This window comes from Simochromis diagramma, unplaced genomic scaffold (genome assembly GCF_900408965.1).
Source record: "Simochromis diagramma unplaced genomic scaffold, fSimDia1.1 OVJJ01000150.1, whole genome shotgun sequence".
NCBI classification, from domain to species: Eukaryota; Metazoa; Chordata; class Actinopteri; order Cichliformes; family Cichlidae; genus Simochromis; species Simochromis diagramma.
The window spans coordinates 1,004,708-1,025,797 of NW_024387083.1; the positions used below are offsets into that span (position 1 = coordinate 1,004,708).

The 21,090-nt window shown below is 43.0% G+C and overlaps 1 protein-coding gene across 2 annotated transcripts in view; it reads right to left on the minus strand.

Annotated features, from left to right (window-relative positions):
* smurf2 (SMAD specific E3 ubiquitin protein ligase 2) overlaps positions 1-21,090 on the minus strand; it is a 54,178-nt gene that overhangs the window by 26,324 nt on the left and 6,764 nt on the right. For both annotated transcript variants that reach the window (XM_040046023.1, XM_040046022.1), the window contains 2 exons: positions 4,915-4,953; positions 2,916-3,024 (listed from right to left, as the gene is read on the minus strand). In XM_040046023.1, the coding sequence (XP_039901957.1) occupies positions 2,916-3,024; positions 4,915-4,953 (148 nt within the window). The remainder of the gene's footprint in view (positions 1-2,915; positions 3,025-4,914; positions 4,954-21,090) is intronic.

Below are 21,090 nucleotides of genomic sequence, written 5' to 3' on the forward strand. Positions count from 1 at the left end.
AAATTGAAGTATTCCAAGGAACCCAAACCATTTCATCATACACAACAGCTTGCTTGTTACAGATACAACAGTTACAGCATTAACCACAAAGTGCAATCATCGCTCTCAAGTCATTTCTTGTTAGACTTTACTGGACCTAAACAAGCAGGCTTCCCAGCGAGGCTGCTTTCAGCATTATCCTCAGGGCTTCTTTCAATGCATTACATGTACTAAGCCAAATCCCAGCCAAAACAAAGCAACAAACAACAGTCAGGAGTTGGACTCGAAAACAAAACCACTTAACCCAGTGATTTAACGGGAAAAAAAACCCTTGCAAAACAGAAAACTGATTTTAAGACGATATCTTTTAAGGTCCTTTGTTAGCAAATGTGTGTTTAAGATATTTTAAGACCAAAAGGACACAAGCAATTATGACAGATTTGGAACTGAAATAGCTCAAAGTAATAGAATACACCATTTTTATTATAGAATTAATAATGTATTATATTGCAAGGTCAGTCATTTGCCAGTCAAGTAGTACCTAACATCAGTGGATAGAGCTAAATAGGACAAGCAACATCTGACACACACAAAAAGTTGCAGTAAAAAAACTCAGTTGAACAAGAAGCTATTCTTAAAGCAGCAGGAGAAAAGGCTGAGGTATGTCAAATTACAGAAAAACTGGACTGAAAATCAGTGGCAACAGGTCTGATGAAGAATCCAAATTTGACATTTTTGATTCAAAGTCTAGTCAATATATACACAAGTGGTCAGGAGAACAGTACGCGTGTACATCTGTAAAGCATGGTGGAGGCTCTGTCATGGTTTGGGCTGCATTTGAGCCAGTGATGTTGGGGTCTTGTAAAAATTGATGTAATTATGAATGTAGAAATGTATGCAATCAGGAAAGTGTCTGACTGGCAAAGGCTTTAAACACACTGCCAATGTAGTAAAAGCATAGCTGGAGAATTATATATGGTGTTTTCTATCAGTCATGGACTGGCCTCCCCAGAGCCGAGACATCAACATTATTGAAGCAGTGTGGGGTCATTTAAACAGAAAGGCAGACGACTATTCCTGAAGACTATTAAAGAAATGACAAGATGGAAGAGTTCAGAATAAAAGTGATCATACCAAATATTGGCACTCAAAATTGTACAAATTCTGTTTATGCCTTTATATTACTATGTATGTTTGCACATGTCTCAATAAATTACCGTACCTAAAGAAATGAGTGGTGGCACAAGACTTTTGCACAGTACTGGTAGTACCTTGGAAAGCTGAGGAACTGGAATAGCCAGCTATTAGTTCTTTTGAACTTGTCGCTTCTACAGAATTACAGCTCAGACGGTGGGAGGGGAATGGATAAGCGGGTGGGTGTAAAGAAATTTGAGTCTAGACAGGGCACTTAACATTGCAGATGTATTATTTAATAACACTATATCTGATGGATTCCTAATTGAATAAATATGACAGCATGACAAAAGAGTGCAAAAATGCAGGAAGACACTTCCCGTCACTTACTACAACGATGAAGGTCCTCCAGACGAACGGTTTTATTACTCATAATTACAGTATCCTTGCCTCTACTAATCCCCAACAGGAGTTATTCAGCTTAGACTTCCTTTATTTCAGTCATATCCTATGAGTGTTACGGATCTGTTTTAGAAACCGAGAGCAAGCAGAAGGATTGTGCGACCCAGGCAGCTAGCTAGACTGCGTCTACTATTCTTGGCATGCTGGCAACATCCTGCAACAATGCTGAAGGGTCACAGACCATGGGCCAGTTTGCTCTCTGCAGCATGCCCAAGAAATGAAGACCCAGCACACACACACACACACACACACATCATTTCTACACCCTCACATACAACAAATGGAAAAAAAGAGTCACTGCCAACAGCTTTAATGCACTAGGCTCTTTTGGGAACACCAGGTGTTGCAGGCCCTATTTTAATAAGTGTGAGCCAGCCAGACAGCCAGAGAAGCTGCTCTCAGTCAATTAAAACCTCTCTCCTCCAACACACCACCTGAGGGTCCTTCTGCTGTTCACCACGAGAATAAACACAGACAGTAAAACGGGATACAGTCATGGTAAACGTATCACCGGTGCAGAAAAACCCAAGTCGTTTTCACATAAATTCCAGTCTACGATATCTGCAGGCTCTCGGGACAAATTAGAGCAGAGACGTTTCCACTGAGCCACGAGTCTGTGTTCTCCGCTCCAACAATTCATCCCCGAGGTGTGCGTACGTGCGCGTGACTTTTTCCCTCTTGTCAAATGCGACAGGCGTGGGGCCTTGTAGAGAGAGGGTCCTGTATCCCCAGCAACCAAACAAACGGAGACACGTGCTTCCTCTCGCTGTTGGCTACGCATGACGGCTTGGATAAACACTGGGCCAATACTGGAAACTTTCACTCTCACATTTTCACTCACGCTCTGTCTCTGTTTTTTCCAGGTTACTTTCGCAGGACACTCCATCTTTGGGAAAAAGGCAATCGGGGTACAACAAGACATGCACGTGTTTCAGTCAATGGAAGAAAATACTATTGGAGACGGCCCTCCTTTTCTGATTCCTTAAATACTGTTCCAAGGGACATTTTTAGACTGAAGGGTTATGTCATTACACAGTATTTAAATAAGTGAGAGGCCAGATGCAAGAGCTGTTTTCATCGGTTTAGATCCTGTTAATGGCAAAGTCTCACACTTCAAGGTTATAAAAAGAAAGACATACTAATTGAGAGGCACTGCAATAAGCCAAGCATGGCCTCAAACTGCTGTTTGTAATCAGATTTAGTCTGTGGGGCGGTGGGAGGTATTCAAATAAACCAAAGAAGACTTTTTAAATCCTTACAAACAGATGTCAGAAATGATTCAGTGTTATAAATAAATAAATAAATAAATGAAGAAGAAGAAAAATGACTCTGAGACTCACAGATCATAGTGTTGGTTCCACTTTGGGTCAAGCGTGTTCCTCACAGTGTCTGTAGAGTGGCATTGTCCTGAACCATCCACGACCACCTTGGCAAAGGGATCAGGCAGGCCTGCGGGGAGAAAAGAGCACACCGCAGCACAAGAATAAACAGTTTAACAAGACACAAAGACAATGCACATGCAGTGATCAACACAACACTGATTTCTGTTGCAGGACCAGTCCAGGCAGGCTAAAGATTACCATTTTATTACTTCCACAAACTTTTTCTATTCTTATGACAACTGACATCCTCTGGTGTTAACACATTGCAGTGCAAGGATGCACGGGACACCTTACATAACAAATGATTAATTCACAGTACAAATGGTGCAAATGATAATTACAGTTCTTGTGCTCCAGAACAGTTTGAGAATGTGGGACCAGGGCTACTAGCCTGTAGCAGCCTATCACTGATCGGTGTATATCAGGGGTGTCAAACTTATTCTTTGTCAGGGGCCACATACAGCACACTTTGATCTAAAGTGGGCCGGACAAGTAAAAATCCACTTTCTGTCTGCGTAAGTTTAGCTGCACATTTAATCCCTACGATATCTCAATAAAAGAGAAAGAAGCGCAGCTAAATATAATCTGCTCTATTTAATTAAATAAATCTATCAACACAACTCGTTGGACTTAAATTGTAAAAACACTGGGGAACCCAAAAGCTGTTATTTTAATTGATTATTACTTTGGTGTAGTATGAAAGACGGTGGAGGTGTTCTTTATTAGTAGCACAAGCTGTAAAATGTATTAACATTTTACAAACACGGCCAGCGGGCCAGGTTGGAGTCTTTGCCGGGGAAATTCTGGCCCGCGGGCCTTATGTTTGGCATCCCTGCTGTATATGTTCTCCAAAATTCTCTGATAGGGAGAAAACGAAGATCAGGGGAATTTGTAAATAGTGTCATAACACCGTTTACTTAGCTTACCGGCTCCAGCTGCACTCTTTACATCAGTCTAGTACTGTCTGCAGCACATGGAGCAGAGTAGCATGATAGCAGCGCAGATGGTGAGCAGCTTTCCCACAATAACTAGATTTGAGACTTGTATTTTGTATCCGTCTTAGAGAACTGTGATGTACTTAGTAACAGAAAATCTTCCGTCCTCTTATTTTGAAAGTTCAGTTGCTGCTAACCAGCTACGGTTACTGGCTGGCTCACTGGCCAGGTTGCTATTGTGGCACTCCCTGTCTTTTAGCTGCTCTCCAGAGAGCCTCTCCCATCCTGCAATCGGATTGACTCCTCACTTGTGAGCATGAGACACATCCCTGCTTTGTCTGGGCAAAATACAAGCTGCAGACATGAAATACATGTTAAAGCCATTCTGTCATGAAAAAAAACCCAACAAAAAAACAAAATTGTGCCTGAGCACAAAACAGACTTATTCGTGACTATTTCACAAAAAGCGCCTGGCCTCTATGATTGATGTTTTCCTATCTACAAATAAAGTAGTTGTAGCTTGGATCAGCATGTTCACATAAGTACACTGTAATACACCACGAGAGCCAAGTCTGTATATGTATCCATGTTCGCAGCACCACTCTCCACGTAACTGAATGTTTGCTCAGCTCCTGAGCGAGCAGAGGGTCTTAAACGCTCATTCACCATGACAGCCTGACCCAAACACACCAAAACGTGACACTTGCTGACACCTACGCTGAAGAACCTAGTAAGCAACAGTTGCACAAAACTTACACTTATAGGGTTTTAAAGGCATTTTACGATACGAGACAAATTTACCAAACACAATGCATATTAGGAACATTTGGAGAAAATCTGTTGAAATGAAACTGTTTAAATACTAGCATAGCTGCAAACAGTGGCCTCTCTGTCAGCCCAAAGTGTCCTCATACCACTTTCACTTTCATACCAAATTCCCATGGTTGTTGGTTAAATGAAAGTCTAAATAAGGTTTAAAAGGTTTATGATGAAAAGATAAATAAAAGGCAATAGATACTTACGGAAGAAGTCCTTCTTCACCAGGTTTTTTGCGCAGAGGACTGAAAAACAAAAGCAAAAAGTCAAGCATTAGATATATGTTTAATATTCATCCCAACAAGATCAGGTTTCAGGGGCATCACCAAGGGGGAAACTGGCCACCCCCCAAAATTTGCTGGCCCCTGATCCCTGGCAAGACTGTCCTATGTTGGTAACAATTTTAATAAACTTGAGTACGAGAGAGGAAGACACCCTCCCCTCTGCTGTGCCCCTGCACTGTTCTGTTTTTAGTGTGCTGCCCCAAGACTTTTAGTGGCCCCCATACACGGCCACCCCTAAAAAAAAAATTCTGGAGGTGTTCCGGTCTGGTTTGCAATATACAACTTTGCAACTTAAGGGTTTTTTCTTCCATCTGAAACTGTGGATATCTTTTTTTATTTTTATGCATTTTCTTTTAATTCCCTGGTTAGAAAAGTGGCAGGAATGTGCATGGGTAGGCCGCAGGGAACGATTCGTCTAGTTTAGGATTCGAGTCGGAAAACAGTGTGCTGAGAACGACTACATTACAGCTGTGAGCCAAACACAAGCCAAGGCTGGTACAGATTACACAAACAATCTTTCCTTTGATTAGACTGCGTATTTATAGCACATGTCGACAGCAGCAGAGAAACCAACTCCCTTGCTGGAGGTTTAAAGTTGAAACTTCAGCACAATTAAGATTTGGTGTCATTAAAATAAACAGAAATAATAAAAAACACCACATTGCGCTCTTCATTATAACATGATGTTGAGCTGCAGGAGTGAGTGTTTGTTTAGTCTTTCTTTCTCCCTTCCAAAATTTGTGCAGACTCGATAGTACTGTTGTACTCTGAGAGCCTTGGTGGCAGTTGCTGAGGTGATGAGGCAGAGCCACTTACTCCCTCTTGTGCAAGTGTGGATGGATTAGGAAGCTCAGTAACCACCTGGGTGTCTGGAGCTCACGGTTGCAGCCGGTGAGTCAGGCACATGGAAATAGTTTTGCTTTTCTCAGGAATAAAGCCCTTCTGAGAAGCTGCCCCTAATTGGTCTTGACACTGATGTGGCTGAGTCATGGGTTCAAAGAGGGATGATACATTACACCAAAGTAATACAAACATAAAACAGTGAAAGTCTGGTTTATGATTCAGTCAGTCACTATTAGTACAGAGGGAAGTGCGCCAAGTTAGTTTTATTTTGAAGAAATTGTGCCAAAAAAAGAAATGGTTAGCTGATGCAAAGTATGACACAAAGTAACTAATCTCACTTCTGCCTCTTTTTGTTAATTAAACACTACACAGGGTAAATGTTGTCATTTAAAGTTCAGTCTACTCCAGAATCTGTTTTGCTGCTTGTAACTTTATTTGGATGCTTGGGTCTTACTGCGTAAAATGGTGTACAGAGTGCAGAGCTGGTCATATTGTGTTATCAATGGTATATACATGTTTTTATGCCAGTACAATTACATTTCTGAGCAGACAAAATGAAACTCAAGTCCTCAAAAGCACCTGAGGAGATACTAAGTATGGCTCCTGAGAAGCCATAAAGTTCCTTTAATTCAATTCTATTCAGTTCACAACACTATTAACCTCAAGGTGCTTTATACTGTAAGGTAAAGACCCAACAATAATACAGAGGCAACCCAATGCAACCTCCTATGGGCAAGCACGTGGTGACAGTGGGAAGGAAAAACTCCCTTTTAACAGGAAGAAGCAGAAGCAGATTTGGAGAGGGGCAGCCATCTGCCGCAACCAGTAGGGTGATAAGGGAAGGAAGAATTCCTTGTAATATAACAAATATAATGTTGTAAACTGTTTTCTCAAATCCTAGTATTATGTAAACCTACTTAAAACTAATGCATTCCAGTTCAATTTAAAATAAATATTACTTCTATGAATGTCATCAAATTCAGTATTGTTTAAAAAGTAAAGCCCGACCAATATTTCACCCCCAACATCAAGGTTGGGCTTCAGTTAACTAATAGCCAGTATATTAGTGTTGGCATTTATAACAGCTAACAAATGCAAATTTTAAAAGTACAGAAAAATAAGGAAAAAAGAAAAGCAAATTTTAGAGGACAGTTGGGGTGGTGCTGAACTGTCATGCTAGGACACAGTGTAAATGTTGGCATGTTTTCTCTCATGTAGTCAACTCTTTTTAAAATCTTTCTAATATATTAAAAAAAAAAAAAAAACCACTCATCATTGCTGTTGTAACTGCATATATAAAAAAAACTGTGACAGTAGCAACAGACTGGTCTAAGCAATGCTTCACATGTATTTGATTCAGGCTTCTGTGCTCCTGCCCCTCATTCACTTTGAAGAAGTTGGCTTGGTTAGTTCTTATGTTAAAGGTGAGAGGGCTGCAGGTTGTGCCATTCAAGCCTGCAGCAGAACTGCCTGTTCCTCTCCCCCATGCCGCACGTACTCAAACGTGCACCATGTCAAGCATCAGTCTGAATCTGAGTCTGGTTTGAGCTCAAAGAATTTTACCACAAGAAATCAGAAGGAGAAAGCCATATTATTGACATGCTGCATGGACAAAATTAAAGGAACCGACAATCAGCTTTATGGTGTTGAAAGACACACAAGTGACACAAGTGAGCATGCACATGATACTAAAAACAGCCATCGTGTGTGTTTGTGTGTGTGTGTGTGTGTGGTGGGGGGGGGTGGGGGGGGGGGGGGTGGGGGGGGTGGGGGGGGTGGTAAAGAACATGCTCGACAGATGAGGAAGAATTTCTTTCCGCAAACATCCCTGGGAATGCATTACGTTCCAGTGAAACCCACCTCATTTCTAAAACATCTGGTACACATCACATTCGGTCACATTCTTCCTGAACACAGAGGAAAGCATGTGAGCACACGCATGCTCCCCGAGACACATCACTCTCCTCTCCAACTCCAGTGATCTAATTAATTATTAACAAGTACTGGGGAGTGAATGCATGGGTTTTGTGTGTGTGCGTGGTGCACTAAAGGGCTGACTGAGGTAACAGATGATGGTGTCTCCAAAAAGATCTAGTATAGTGAAATGAATTCAGACAGTTGATGTTTACATTGTAACATGACTGAGGAAATGACTAGCAAAAGACTGAGAAATATGACTCTTCAGCAAGGAAATGTATAGACAACAAAACATTTAATTAAAGTCCAGGCCCAAAGGAGCAAGAGTTAGGACCCTATGAGATCCATTCCAGGGAAAGGCAAGACAACCACAGCCTGAAAAAGCTGCAGACCCTTGTGTAAGTGGCATAAGCAGCACTCAACTAGCCACAGAGCAGGAAGGCAACGCTACAATTATACCTATATAGGCTTCTTATGGAAAAATAAAAGGGGCCGAACGACAGCTGAAAACAGAGGGGATAACCGCTGGAATGGTTGATGCACAGAGACAATAGCAGCGAGAGAGCCAGTTAGGTCTGATGCTGCTGTGCAGCGAGAAGGGGAGACAAAGGACATCAATCAGGATGGAGTGGCATCCAGCCATCCATCCATACACAGTCATTAGAAAAAGTAAAAATGTACATAAACCTAAGTGGAGCCATATTTTACAGATTTTGAAACACTAGAAGGATTATAATGTGTGTGATCAGACACTCACAAGACACAACGGAATGAAAGGATTGCCAGTTCTGATATGCCCTGATTCCAGGAAACAGCCACTCTAAAGTTCAACATGACAGCAGCTTTGACCTTCTCAACGTCTACATGCAAACAAATGAACTGCCAGCCACTGAGCGCACCATTTCCTTTAGTTAACCCAAAGGCTTCAAATGAGGGTATCAGCAAAGTCTTTCTGTCTTTGTGAAGCGAAGTGATTGATGTTGCAAGTGCTGAGGAATCAAAGGATTCCCAGAGGGGTAACATAAAGGGCGGGCTGGGTTTTTGGGACCCTTGGTTTGAAACGACTGTCACACTTTGCAAAAGCACTGGCTTCATTTAGTTTCATGAAACTTCTCTAAGGGTGGCTGCCGCCTTCGCTCTGACAATCACCGTCACTCTTCACAAGCTCTGAATTTCACACACCTCCAGCTTGTAAAGTCTCTCTAATGAGATTGTTGTAAGTGCTGTGATCCTCCGATTCTAGCCTGAAAAAACATCAAATAAATAAACACGGGGGGAGGAGCTGAGCGTGGGTTCTGTCAGGCAGGAGAGTCCAAAGTGTAGAAAGGAACTCAACAAAGCTCAATGTTGATGAGAAAATGAAATTTGTCCTCCTACATATTCATCCACACATCCATCCTCCAACTCCTTCATCCAATTAAGAGTTGCCATAACTACATGGGAAGCAGCAGTACCCTGAGCAAACTATTTCCAGATAGCTCCTCCTGAGGAATCAGGCAATGTTTGAAGTTCTCATCCAGTTTTGGATTTTTTCCAACCACCCGGTAAAGAAAATTGAGCCACCTGTAGTCTCAGTCTTGTTCTTTCAGCCCTTTGGGTGAGCAAAAAGCAGAGGTGTGACCTACTGATCCTTATGTCAGATGCTTTCCTCACTATAGCTTTGCCTGGAAGCCTACATTCTAAAGACCACAAGCAGGAGTGGAGACAAAGTACAGCCTTGGCAAAGTCCAACAACCACAATTAACACGTCTCGTTTAACGCTGCAGACGGGATGTGAAAGTGCACTCCCAAAGCACCTTCCCATAGAATCCCTTGAGAAACCACGTCATAAGCCTTCTCCAAGCCTATAAAACATGTAGACTGGATTGGCAACCTCCCAGACTCCCCTCCATCACTAGTGAGAGGGTGTGTTACTACCTACATAGTTTCTCTTTGATTCAATCACACCTATTGGTCACCCTTCCAGTATCCTGCCATGGTGTCTACCAGGGAAGGTGGAGAGAGGGATAACCTGGTAACAGGCACACACCCTTCTTTAACAGACCACAATACGCCAGTCTGCAAATCCAGAGGCACCGTCTGCAAGGTTTATGCAAGACTACACAGTGGTTTCAATCAAAACAGCCTGATAAACATAAGTATGTTCTAGGCAAATTTCATCCACCCCCAGAGCCCAACCCCTGCGGCTTTACACACAAATATTTTATTGCCGTTATTGTGAGTTCATGACTGGGCATTCCCCTCAATGCTTTTGGCATGGCCTACAGATCTAATTGGGGAGCCTCTGCAATGCTCAACCCCCTGTAGAGACACCGTACATCATCAGTAGCTAAATGACCCAACATACAGAGAAACAGGTTCTTTTCCTCTTATGCAAAAGGTTTATGTAATGACTTTAAGTGAAATGGCTTTTCATCCAAATTTATGTCATTACAGGATGAAGTGATGATGACCGACGCCTTTTCTAAGTAAAGTAAGTGGGCAAGCTCTCACCTACAGGGTAACATCGTAAATCTGCTATTTTTCTGGGTCACCGCTGACGGGCTTTCTTGAACTCACACACAGATAAATGTAATCATGTGTTCTTTCTCCATCTACATAAAGCTGGAAGAAAGGCATGATGCAAAGATCCAACCCACAAAAAAAAAAGAAAAAAGAAAAAAAAGAACAGACTTCACTTTCTTACATTTCAGAGGCCAGCTAGACTATTCCATGGCTATAAAGCACTTTAGACAGATTTTAGACAGACACAGTGTTAACTCCATAATCTTTTGAAGGTAATATTAATCCTAAAATATATAGAGCAGGTCATCTACTGATCGGAAGGTTAGTGGTTCGATTCCTGGGTCCTCCAGTCTGCATGCCAAGTATCCTTGGCAAGATACTAACCCCGATGCATCCATCGGAGTATGAATGAGTGTGAATGTTTGTTAGTAAGCAATTAAAAGCATAGAAGTGCTTGTGTGATTGGGTGAATGTGGCATGTTGTCTAAAGCGCTCCGAGTAGAAAAGCGCTATATAAGAATCAGTCTATATAGTGAATAAGAATGGAATGGCTTAGTGACTTGTGCCAGACTATTTCTTGGGTTTTGGAAGGAGTGCTCCCAATTTTGTGGGAACATCTTGGGGATGGACCCTTTCTGTTCTAGCATGACTGTGCACCGGTGCACAGAGTAAGGTTCATAAAGACACGGATGAGCGAGTTTGGTGTTGAAGAACTTGACAGGCCTGCACAGAGTCCTGACCTCAACCCGACAGAACACCTTTGGGATGAATTGGACCGTGAGCCAGGCCGTCTTGTCCAACATCAGTGCCTGACCTCACAAATGTGCTTCTGGAAGAATGGTCAAAAATTCCCATAAACGTTCCTAAACCTCTTGGAAAGCCTTCCCAAAAGACATGAAGCTGTTATAGCTGCAAAGGGTGGGACGACATCACATTAATCCATTCTATGGATTGAGAATGGGATGTCACTCAAGTTCATGTGTGTGAAGGCAGACGAGATGCCAATATCTTTGGCAATATAGTGCTAGTCAGTGTCTTTGAACATCCTTGTTCTGTGTTGATTTTGTATCCAATTTAATAAAATGTATGATTAGATTAAAAACCCCAGTATGAATAAAGAATGAAAAGTCACTACATGTGAAAAGCTCTAACTAGAGATATTTGTGACACTTTTTTAACTCACTGAAGTGATTGTTTAAATAAGATGATTAATTTGCTTAAGGACTTACTGATCAGCTATCAGAGTAAATGTTGTAGCTCTGGTACGTAGAACCCTTTTTTTAAATTTAAATATTAATCTTCTTTTATTTGAGCGAACCATTATCTGCATTTTACATTTTACACAGACACGCAATCTATGGGACGACTGTATCGTCACGCGACTGTTCCTGACTTGCTCTTCTATCACATAGGCACACAGTCGCTCACTCCGGAAAAGCATCAAATAACCCCTCGCATCTCAGGCCCATCTAAAATCCTCTGTCGTCATAGCGACGGCAAGTATCGAGGCAAAGCTGAGAGAAGGGTTTCTCTGTGCTGCCTGTGTTTCTCATTCCGGTCGCAGCGGCTCGCGCAGCCAGTAACTGCGGCGCTGACTGATAGGACTGATGGGGGGGGACACCACTGCGGAGACTACAGACAGGATGAATGCCACTGAGACACTCGCAGCACGATATGGGTACAAACATTTAACATTACAATCACGAGGCTGTGAGCCTTTCACACCACGACGAACGACTGGATAGGAACGACAAGTGGGCATGTGCGCTTTTTCCACAGTAGTCGGAAATCTGTCATTCGAATTTCTCACTTTGAGTGGGATTTGGGTTTTTTTTGGGTAAAGTCGTGATGTGTCACTTCAGACTGTTTGGCCGTCCCCATCTTCCTGTCCTGAAAGTGGATCATAAGTTTCACTTCCTTGCATCTGATAAAAAACTACAACCTCTTAGCCTGAGAGCCCATTTTACTTTCTTATTTTAATAAACCACAAAGAACTGGGTAAAAAATGATTTGAGGACTGCAGGCAGAGGGAAAAAAAACATTTTAAACAATCAAAATCAAGATGCTATGTCACCCAACACTCACCTGTAGATTTACAGAGTACCTCCAAAAAAAACCAAAACCTAATTTCTCAGTGAGCGAGTGGAAACGCCTCGGCTGACTGCAACTTATTAGTCACATAATGGCTTTTCACATTACAGCCCAAACAGAGCTGTTCCCTCCCCCCACCCATCCCCAACCCCCCCCAAGGACAGCTGGGAAAGCTAAACAAACACAGCATACAACTGATTATCGGCTTGCATTGACTTAGCTCCTTCCTTTGCCGGCCTGTCTCTTAATAAAAATCAAATACGCAGAGTGGCGACAGCCGCTCCATGCGGGCAAAGACGGAGACCTTGGGGGTGAAGTTTAAAAAGTCCCACCTGTGGGGAGAGGATGGGCACAGTTTCTCACAGGCTGGTACACAAAGAGCCCTACTGTGCAGACGAATCAATGAAGTCCACCAGACGCAAGCCAAACACCTGGGAAGGGAGTGGTCACGTGATGTCTAGGGGAGGTGGGGAGGGTGGAGGTCGTGGTAGTGAATGCTGGTCAGGACTAGGAATTGACTTTGGTCTGTTGTGAGCTAAACATATGTAGAAACTATAATGGTTACATTCACTCAAAGCAACACAACAAAGCATGGGAAAGGAACACAATGCCGTAGGGGGAAGAAAAAAGAAAAAAGAAAAAAAGAGGGCTCGCACTGCCTCTAGTCTGTTGCTCTGCGGTTAACCATTACACTAGAGCCCATGAGGTGGAGGAAATGGGGGTGTGGGAACAGAGACAACTGCCTGGTAATATTCCACCATTCCCATCCCTATCCATGAGTTAAAAAAAAAAAAAAAAAGTCTGGAAAAGTAGGCTGCTAAGAGGAAGATGGAGAGCATGAGCAGATCGTCTGGTTGCGTGAAATCCCCGTAGGTCTGCCAACTCAGGTTGACCACATTCTGATCATCGCTTCCTGTCCACCTGGTCCCTCCAGTTCAGTGCACTGACCCAGCATCGCCAGACAGTCTGACACATCTTCAGGGAGTAGCATTAACCCCCCCATCTCCTCCTCCCCTCTCGTCCAGGCCCAGACCTTTCCTCTGCCTGTCTGCCCTGTTTTGACTGCAGGCCCAGCGCCATGCACTCTCATGCGCCGCATTGTTCTTCTATAAACAAAGGGCTTCCTTTTCCCCTTTTCCACTCCTCCCTAACCTTTGTGGGATTTTGAACCTAAACGGAGGGAGAAAGCCAAGATGAAGAATTCTGACGGCTCATTGCTAATCTTCAAGCCGCCTCCTTATACGTCTCCAATGACAGCATGCTGGGTAATGTTTAGTCTTGAACACCATGTCTTCAGACCACTATCACTGTAACTGCAGCAAAGGGAAGCTGATATTAGCTGGGTACCGGAGCTTCCATGCGAGACAGGCTCGCTGGCATGCAGCTATCGAGCCTGACACAAAGAGGAAATAACGCACAGTCCAGCAGGAACAAGTCCAAGTTCATTTTGAAGAGAAATGACTCTGTGATGTATCCAATTGCTCTTTTGACAACACAGTTCGAGGAACTAGAGAGCTAGAGAAACTAAACCAAGACTGTGTTTCTAATGTGCCACAAAGATTAAACCCATAATGGGCATGCATAAGGAAGTCCTCGAGTTCTTGTTTAGACTTCAAGCGACTACATGTGAAATAACCACAAACAAGGCAAAGTGGGCGGGACCTGAGATTATCTTCTCTCAACTTCCCAGCAAGCGATTGAAGCGACTACCAAGGAGGGCACAGGATTCTGTTAATCGACATGTAACCTGGTAGTAAATATATCAGGGAAAATAATCACTAAAGCCCCACCCATACAGGCCTACAGACTATTCGGTGACCTTTTTCCCCTCGGGGACCCGCCTGTCGCTTAGGAAAAATGTACATTCCCCAACATGTGGCAAAAACCGTGCACATGTTAGCTGCAGCTCTGAGGAACATCTTTTACTTTGAAGGCAAACCGTTTCCAATTCAAGTTTGTCCCACTTCTCAAGATTCTGTACCGCTCAGCTAGTAGTTGGCGTGTTTTTGCAGACCAGCATGAGGAGAGAAAAAAAACCAAAACACCAGGAGGTTTGTGGTTCAGTTTCTTTGCAACCGATTTCACCTGGTGAGAGCCAGAAACCCGTGTTTACATCACGTCCAACATGGCAGATGTCTCAAGGAACAGCATAATAGGATTTAACCGGCACTAGATTCCTTGACAGGTTCATAGTCGCCTGGGAAACTGAGAATTCCAGTCAATATGCTAAAAATGTACAAAAATCCATTTCATTTCTCATCTTTTCCATAGTATAAATATGATGGATGAAACATTGAAGAGTCTAATTATCTCTCAGGCTGATGCAAAATTTTAAAAAAGAGAAAAGAAGGCCTGCTTTAAGACCCTGCTTTAAAGGGCAGTATGTTTGCCACAGAGGCAACCGCACCACCTATTTACCGAGCTCATTCACTGCTTCCCTGTTTATAACAAAGTGGGTTACTTTTTAAAGACCTGGCTCCACCACTTAAACGTTAGCCCTTAAACTGCAGTCAGGCAGAGTAGAATGAGGAAGCTGGGTAGAATTTCAGGAGCTCCGTCCAACTCTACATGGGGTACAGACTAACTATGGAAATGTGGTTGAGACAAACTGGCTTGTAGGTACTGGGAAATAACTTTGCGTTGGCAGGTTTTTACATCTTAGTAAATCCACTTATGTAATATGCAAATCTGATAAGACTTCTGGTCACATTATACAGATATTAAAGTCACTGGTAGCAGAGTGATCATGGAACAGCTAGCTGCCAGGAAAATCTCTTTAAAAACCTCCAAACAGACCTGCAATTTCAAGGGTTTTGAAAATTAGAAAGGAAAAAGAACAACATAATATCCCCATGAATCATTTTAAACGGAGAGAAAAACAGAAAAGGTAAACTTTCAAGTTGCACGTGTCTTGAGCATGGTGGGAAAAGACCGATGTCAACAAATGAGCAGCAGTGAGACGCACTAAAGAAACTCCCTGTGACATCCACTGTATATGGCACAAACAAAGATAGAAAACTCAAGATTCCCTGGACTCCTGTTGCAGGAGGAAAGGATGACTGGGGACATCTGCTGCACCCAAATCAGTGTGACCAGAAGCATAAAAAAAGTGATGGAATTAGAGGGAAGAAAAACCACAGAAGACATAAAATCCCCCCAGAGCTTCTTTTCATAAAAAGGATAAAAGGCCGTGACTATGAGAAGCCATATATCATCATACATCACACTCAGCACCTGCTGGAAAAGTAATGAGAGCGCTCGTGAAATGTTTTGAGACGCTCAGAGGAAGCGAAGACCTGTTCTTCCAGGTGGCGTTAGAAAAGGATGTATTAAATTCCAGTGATTATATGATATTGTTAATGTTTGGGCAACCAGTCGAGGTGAGTCATTAGGTGGGAAGATAAGCTTTGGTTTTATTTTAAGCGCTGGCTGCTTTCACCAATAGTTCTTTGGTGACATTTGAGATTTAATGAGCAAAGGAAGTGACTGTATTAATGTTTATGTCTCACAGCAACAATCACAGTAACTGGAATAACAGACTACTCCTGTTTAAAAGCAGGCGCCAATTTGTGGAAGTCAACATGTTGCACCGCCATTTTGAATTCGACATCACTGTTCCATCTAACCACACTTTATCTATGTGACTAGAGAGGGGTTACATACGTGGTACGCCGAAGGTAGATGAATACAAAACTAGTATATTAATTAATATCAATTTGTGTCTACACTTTTAGATTCAAGACATGAAGGATCATGCCTGTGATTAATGATATGAAAAGTCCCCTTTACCAAAGAAGTGAAAATATGAAGGACAGGAGACAAAGAGACATCTAGATAAAACCTCACCTCAAGCCTCATCTCCTGAATTAAAGTCAAGGCTTTAAAGACACGAAAGCATGCATGTATTGTCACAGTTACTTATTGTCAGCAGGTTAGACATGATACCGTACCGTCTCCGGGCAGCTGATAACAACAGGGATGCTTGTGGGACATGATGGTATATTTTTTCATTGTAGGTATAGAGGATTACAGAGCTAGGTTTAAACTTAGAGGATTTTATTTATAGTGCTGAGGTGGGGTAGACCGAAGGCAGAACAGTTGAAGGGGGTTGTACAATGGGTGGGACACCGAACCCATAAGATTGTGTTGACTTCCGGTTGTGAGCCAGACCTCGCTAAACGTAGCGGAAGCAGGCTAGTTAGCTAGCTCTCCGGATGCATCCGTATTTTATTGTAAAGCGCAAATAAATACATCTGGTTTTGGAAGTAAGAGTCTCGGCCTGATCGCTACCATCAAAAAGAATCCGTGAAGTCGGCGTACTTCAACACTAGCTAATGTTAGGCTGAGTGAGCTAAGGAGGAAAGTTTATTCGCCAAGTGTCTGACAATTAGATGCGCTTAGTTTCACTACCAGCAGCCAACAACAGCAAAATCAGCAGCACTTACTGAGACAAAAGTTCAGGATATCCTCAACAACTCACCTCAGTATCTCTGATACAAATCGATGACTCAGTGAAGCTCACTACTGTCTGATGACAGACTCCTTTCACAGTTTTACACCCTCCTCCAGAGCAAATAACCTCCAGCTAAGGTAAACAGCGGACGGACTGCCTAAACTCACTACAGATGAACGGTAGCCAGAACTGTCTGTCCTACAGCTGCCACTGTAGCAAGGAATATGCACTTGCATTGGGAGGTACAAGAAAACTAAATTCAGTTGACTGCAATCTGCAATCTACTGACATCTAGTGGGGAGATTTTAAACACGGGAGCTTTAAAAGAAGACAATACCACAGAATCCAGTTCAGGTTTCTGTTTTTTGTCCATTATTGTAGTAAACTAATATTTAGGGGCTTGGATTGTTTAACAGAAGACATTTGGGGAAATTCACCTTGGGAAACACGCCATGCATTAAGAAAGAAAATAAAAGTTAGAACAGCAATCTGAGCAGTCAGCAAAATAAGTTGGCACAAATCAGGAAATTGCAGAGGACCATTAAAAAGTGCACACAAGCAGGGACTATTTACACCAATAAAGCAAGTATATTGTGCCCACGCCTCCCTCCCATGTTATCTTAGGGCCAGCAGCAACTGATATGATTGTGATGCCTCACACTCCTCAGATGGGGATTAAACTTTGTAGTGGACATGGACAGCTGCAGACACCATGGAGAAAGAGTAGTCGCTCCTGTTATAGCTCTTTGAAGCCCGCTTGGATCTGGGCTGACGGGAGCATGTGTAGTTGTTGCTTGTAGTACGGTAGCAAAACATTGGCAGGGGTGCAGACATCCACAAGGAGCCTTGAGCTCACCATCTGATAACAAAAATTTGTATCACTTGGATACAAGTGGACTCTAGCACACTCGCAGCCGCGAAAACTATCACATGGCTTTTAGGGTGTAACAAATGATTATTGCAGCTATATAGCGTAAGAAAGTGTGTCCACATTGTGAAGTGACGTTAAGCCCTAAATTTTCCTCTTACATAAGGGCTCCCAGTCCCGGAAACAAAAAACAGCTTTTTAACTGTGATACAAAATCCTAAAAAAATGACTCTTTAAATGCTTGAAAACACACAATAGGACCTCGTGACGTTGAACTAAGATTACCTTTTGACCAAACTAGTCTTTAAACAAAGAGAAGATGCCGATACAAAGATGCACACAAAGGGAGATTATCAAACAGGTCAGCTGCCTTTGCAAAAAACCTGTTGTATGACATGGAGAAAACTTGCCACACACATCCACACGTGAGAGGAAAGAGGCTGGCAGCATTCTTAATGTGAGAGCATTTCATCCGCCTCACGTCACCTTTTCCCTCCGTGATACAGTCCGCTGCAATTGCATAACAGAGGAGTCCGGCCCTCCTATTTTCAGCTCCCAAATAGTGGGAAACCATGCCACAATGGCACTGTGGCATTCCTGCTTCCCCTGCGCAGTACATCACTCTCTTTCCACTCTGTGTGCTACAATGTGCCTGACAGAGAGCCATCCAGACGAGTAAAGTCTTCCACAGTACCATCACTACTAAGTGAGAAGTCAAAACAGTGAGCGGAGCAGAGCAGAGGCACCGCTCGGGCTTCTGCAAGCTTGCACCACTGTTGGCTTGGACCTGAGCTGTTTTGAGTGGCTGCGTGGCTCTTCTAGCTTCTTGGCTCCTTTGCCCACTCTGATGTAATGGAGGAGAGCAGAGGAGAGGCTTGGATCAAGCTGCAGTGGAGGGGTGCTTAGTACCAACTTGTTTAACAGAAGTTGAGGACCACCGCGTGCTCCCTCCAAAATTTCCCGGGGACTTTTAGTTTCTAAGAATGACTTCACAGCTTCGTCTGGGAGCACCGTTACATCATTACCACCATGCCATATTTTCCCTTCTGCACTTCGCCAATGGATGCGTTGCACTGGGTGGATCTCGGGACAATAACAGCACGGTCATCGTAGATGAAAGCGCTCCGCTGCACGCCAGCAATGTCCGACTAACGCTGTGACGTCACATGTTCATTAACAGTAATTTTCAGCATTAACTAGAGCCGAATGCCGCTGTGTGCAGGTGCATGCAATAAACGGCTTTTACAATGCGCTGAGAGTCGCGTTTAAAGTGCCTGACAAGTGTCAACAGGACATGCGTCATCATGTCTGACCCAAATTTAGCCATGCTGAAACCATTTGTGAGGGCATCCATGTGTGCGAGGAACGAGGCACACCTGTGCTTTTCTAAATTATTAAGTAATACTTGTTTAAGATGCTCCTGTTTTTTGTTAAATATGAGACGATATGCTTTAGCTCAAAAGTTGAGAAATCCCTGTATTACAGCAGCCAAAATAAAATATCTAAAGTAGAATTTGACAGCTTGTAAATGAATAATGAAACAGCATAAGGCACAGTCCGTCTCATCCTGCAGAGAGACGCCATCACCTTGGACTGCAGCTGGCCAAGGAAGTCCCTGCTCCGCTCTGAAACCTCGGTGAGCTTCGTGCATACAGCTCTCCACTGGCTGCAGGTTCAGGATTTTAAGAGCCAAAGTACAATCACCAGCTGCGGTGCAAGATGGTGGAGTTGAACCGTGTCTGACCGTGGGATGAGAAGCTCTCTGGAGAGACAGCAGAAATACGAGATGGAGAGGCCAGGGCTAGCTGAACTTTTAAAATAAGACGGGGGGGGGGGGGGGGGGGATCATCCACCGGTAAACCGAGTGCAGATAGAATTGCTCTCTCAGACAGTTGGAAAAATTGCTAAGATGAGTCACCAAATATACTTTGCTGCCTACAATAAAATAAAGTCTGTGTGCAGGAAACTCTGCAAGCCTGTTGCTGATAATTGTTTTTCTGCATTGGACTGCTCTGCAAAAAGAAATATTTTGGTTGAGAGGAAAAAAGCAGCACCGTTGGTGGCTGGTTACATCACTAGAATCTGAAGTTGGATATCAACCAGAAAAAACTATTAGACCCAGCGCAGATGAGGGGGTTAACAGCACTATATACCCGCAATACCAGTGGCGGTCAATACAGGCCTGGAATAATTCAAAAACAACAACCGTGTGGCAACAGTGGCAGAGATTTTACAACCCAATGTGGCTACAGAGAGAACAATTTAAACGGAGTCCTGTTTGGTCAGTAGATGAAAGAAACTGTGCTGACTAAATAATGAGTAGGCACGCACTGCAGGGCCCTGATGACTTAATGATTTCCTGTTTCATGTTTAGAAAAGCGCCTAGCTCAAGGCATCAAATGCACATTCCATATAGTTTAACCCATTTTTCCAATACTTACTAAAGTGTATAGGTATGCAGACATTTCAAAGACATGCTTAGACGTGTTTATCTATAACTAAGTATGCCTACACAATTAGTGCACAAGTCTCCTGCTGTATTGGTTTGTATTGATCTTTTAAAAAAAAAAAACGCTTTTAGTCTTAAGCCATTTGTACATCAAACACTTTGCCTGTAATAATATGGGTTAAAAGCAGATATCAGACTACATCTGTAAACATGAGTGAGTTCAGTGTCTGTAGCATCTGCCCGAGCGCTGACTCATCAGGCACTCCCAGTTTTGGCTGGATCTTGAGTTTGATATCTTAAGTGACTTCCTGCGAAGGAAACCGCAACGCTTATCAACCAGACAGTCATTCGAGAGTAGACGGGGAATAGTGAGTAACTACGAGCCTCTGCACATATTTAGGATTTTTCTAACTCTGAGGCAAGCGCCACTGCTAAAATATCATAGTTACTTGTCTGTGCGTATGCAGTCAGATTTTTTAACTGCACAGGAATCCAGTGGTGTATTTTCTCAGCTTCAGAGGAGATGCCATTGGAAATGTGATCTGGTGTGAATATAAACATCTCTCTTCTGATCCTGTCTCCTAAGAGCACTCAAGGGGGCTCAAACGTCAGGCTAAGGCATGAACAGACATTTCCAGTCAGCTGTTGGCGTCTTGTGGCTTTAGCACCAACACCACCACCACCACCAACAGCTGGTAACACTGGGAGACTAGAGAGCACCCCATCTGCTTAAAGTTAGTCAGAGTTACACAGATAATCTTGTCAACCCCTGTCCATCAGAGTTTAAAGTCAACCTAGCACGTTGAAGAATTAATCTCAGGTTACATGCATGCGTCGATGTTTATCAGTGCTAATGAGACTTTGTGCAAACGTGCTGAGTGATCTCAGCTGGGCACGCTGCTGAGTGATAAAAATAAATAAATAAATAAATAAATAAATAAATAAATAAATAAATAAATAATCGCAGACATC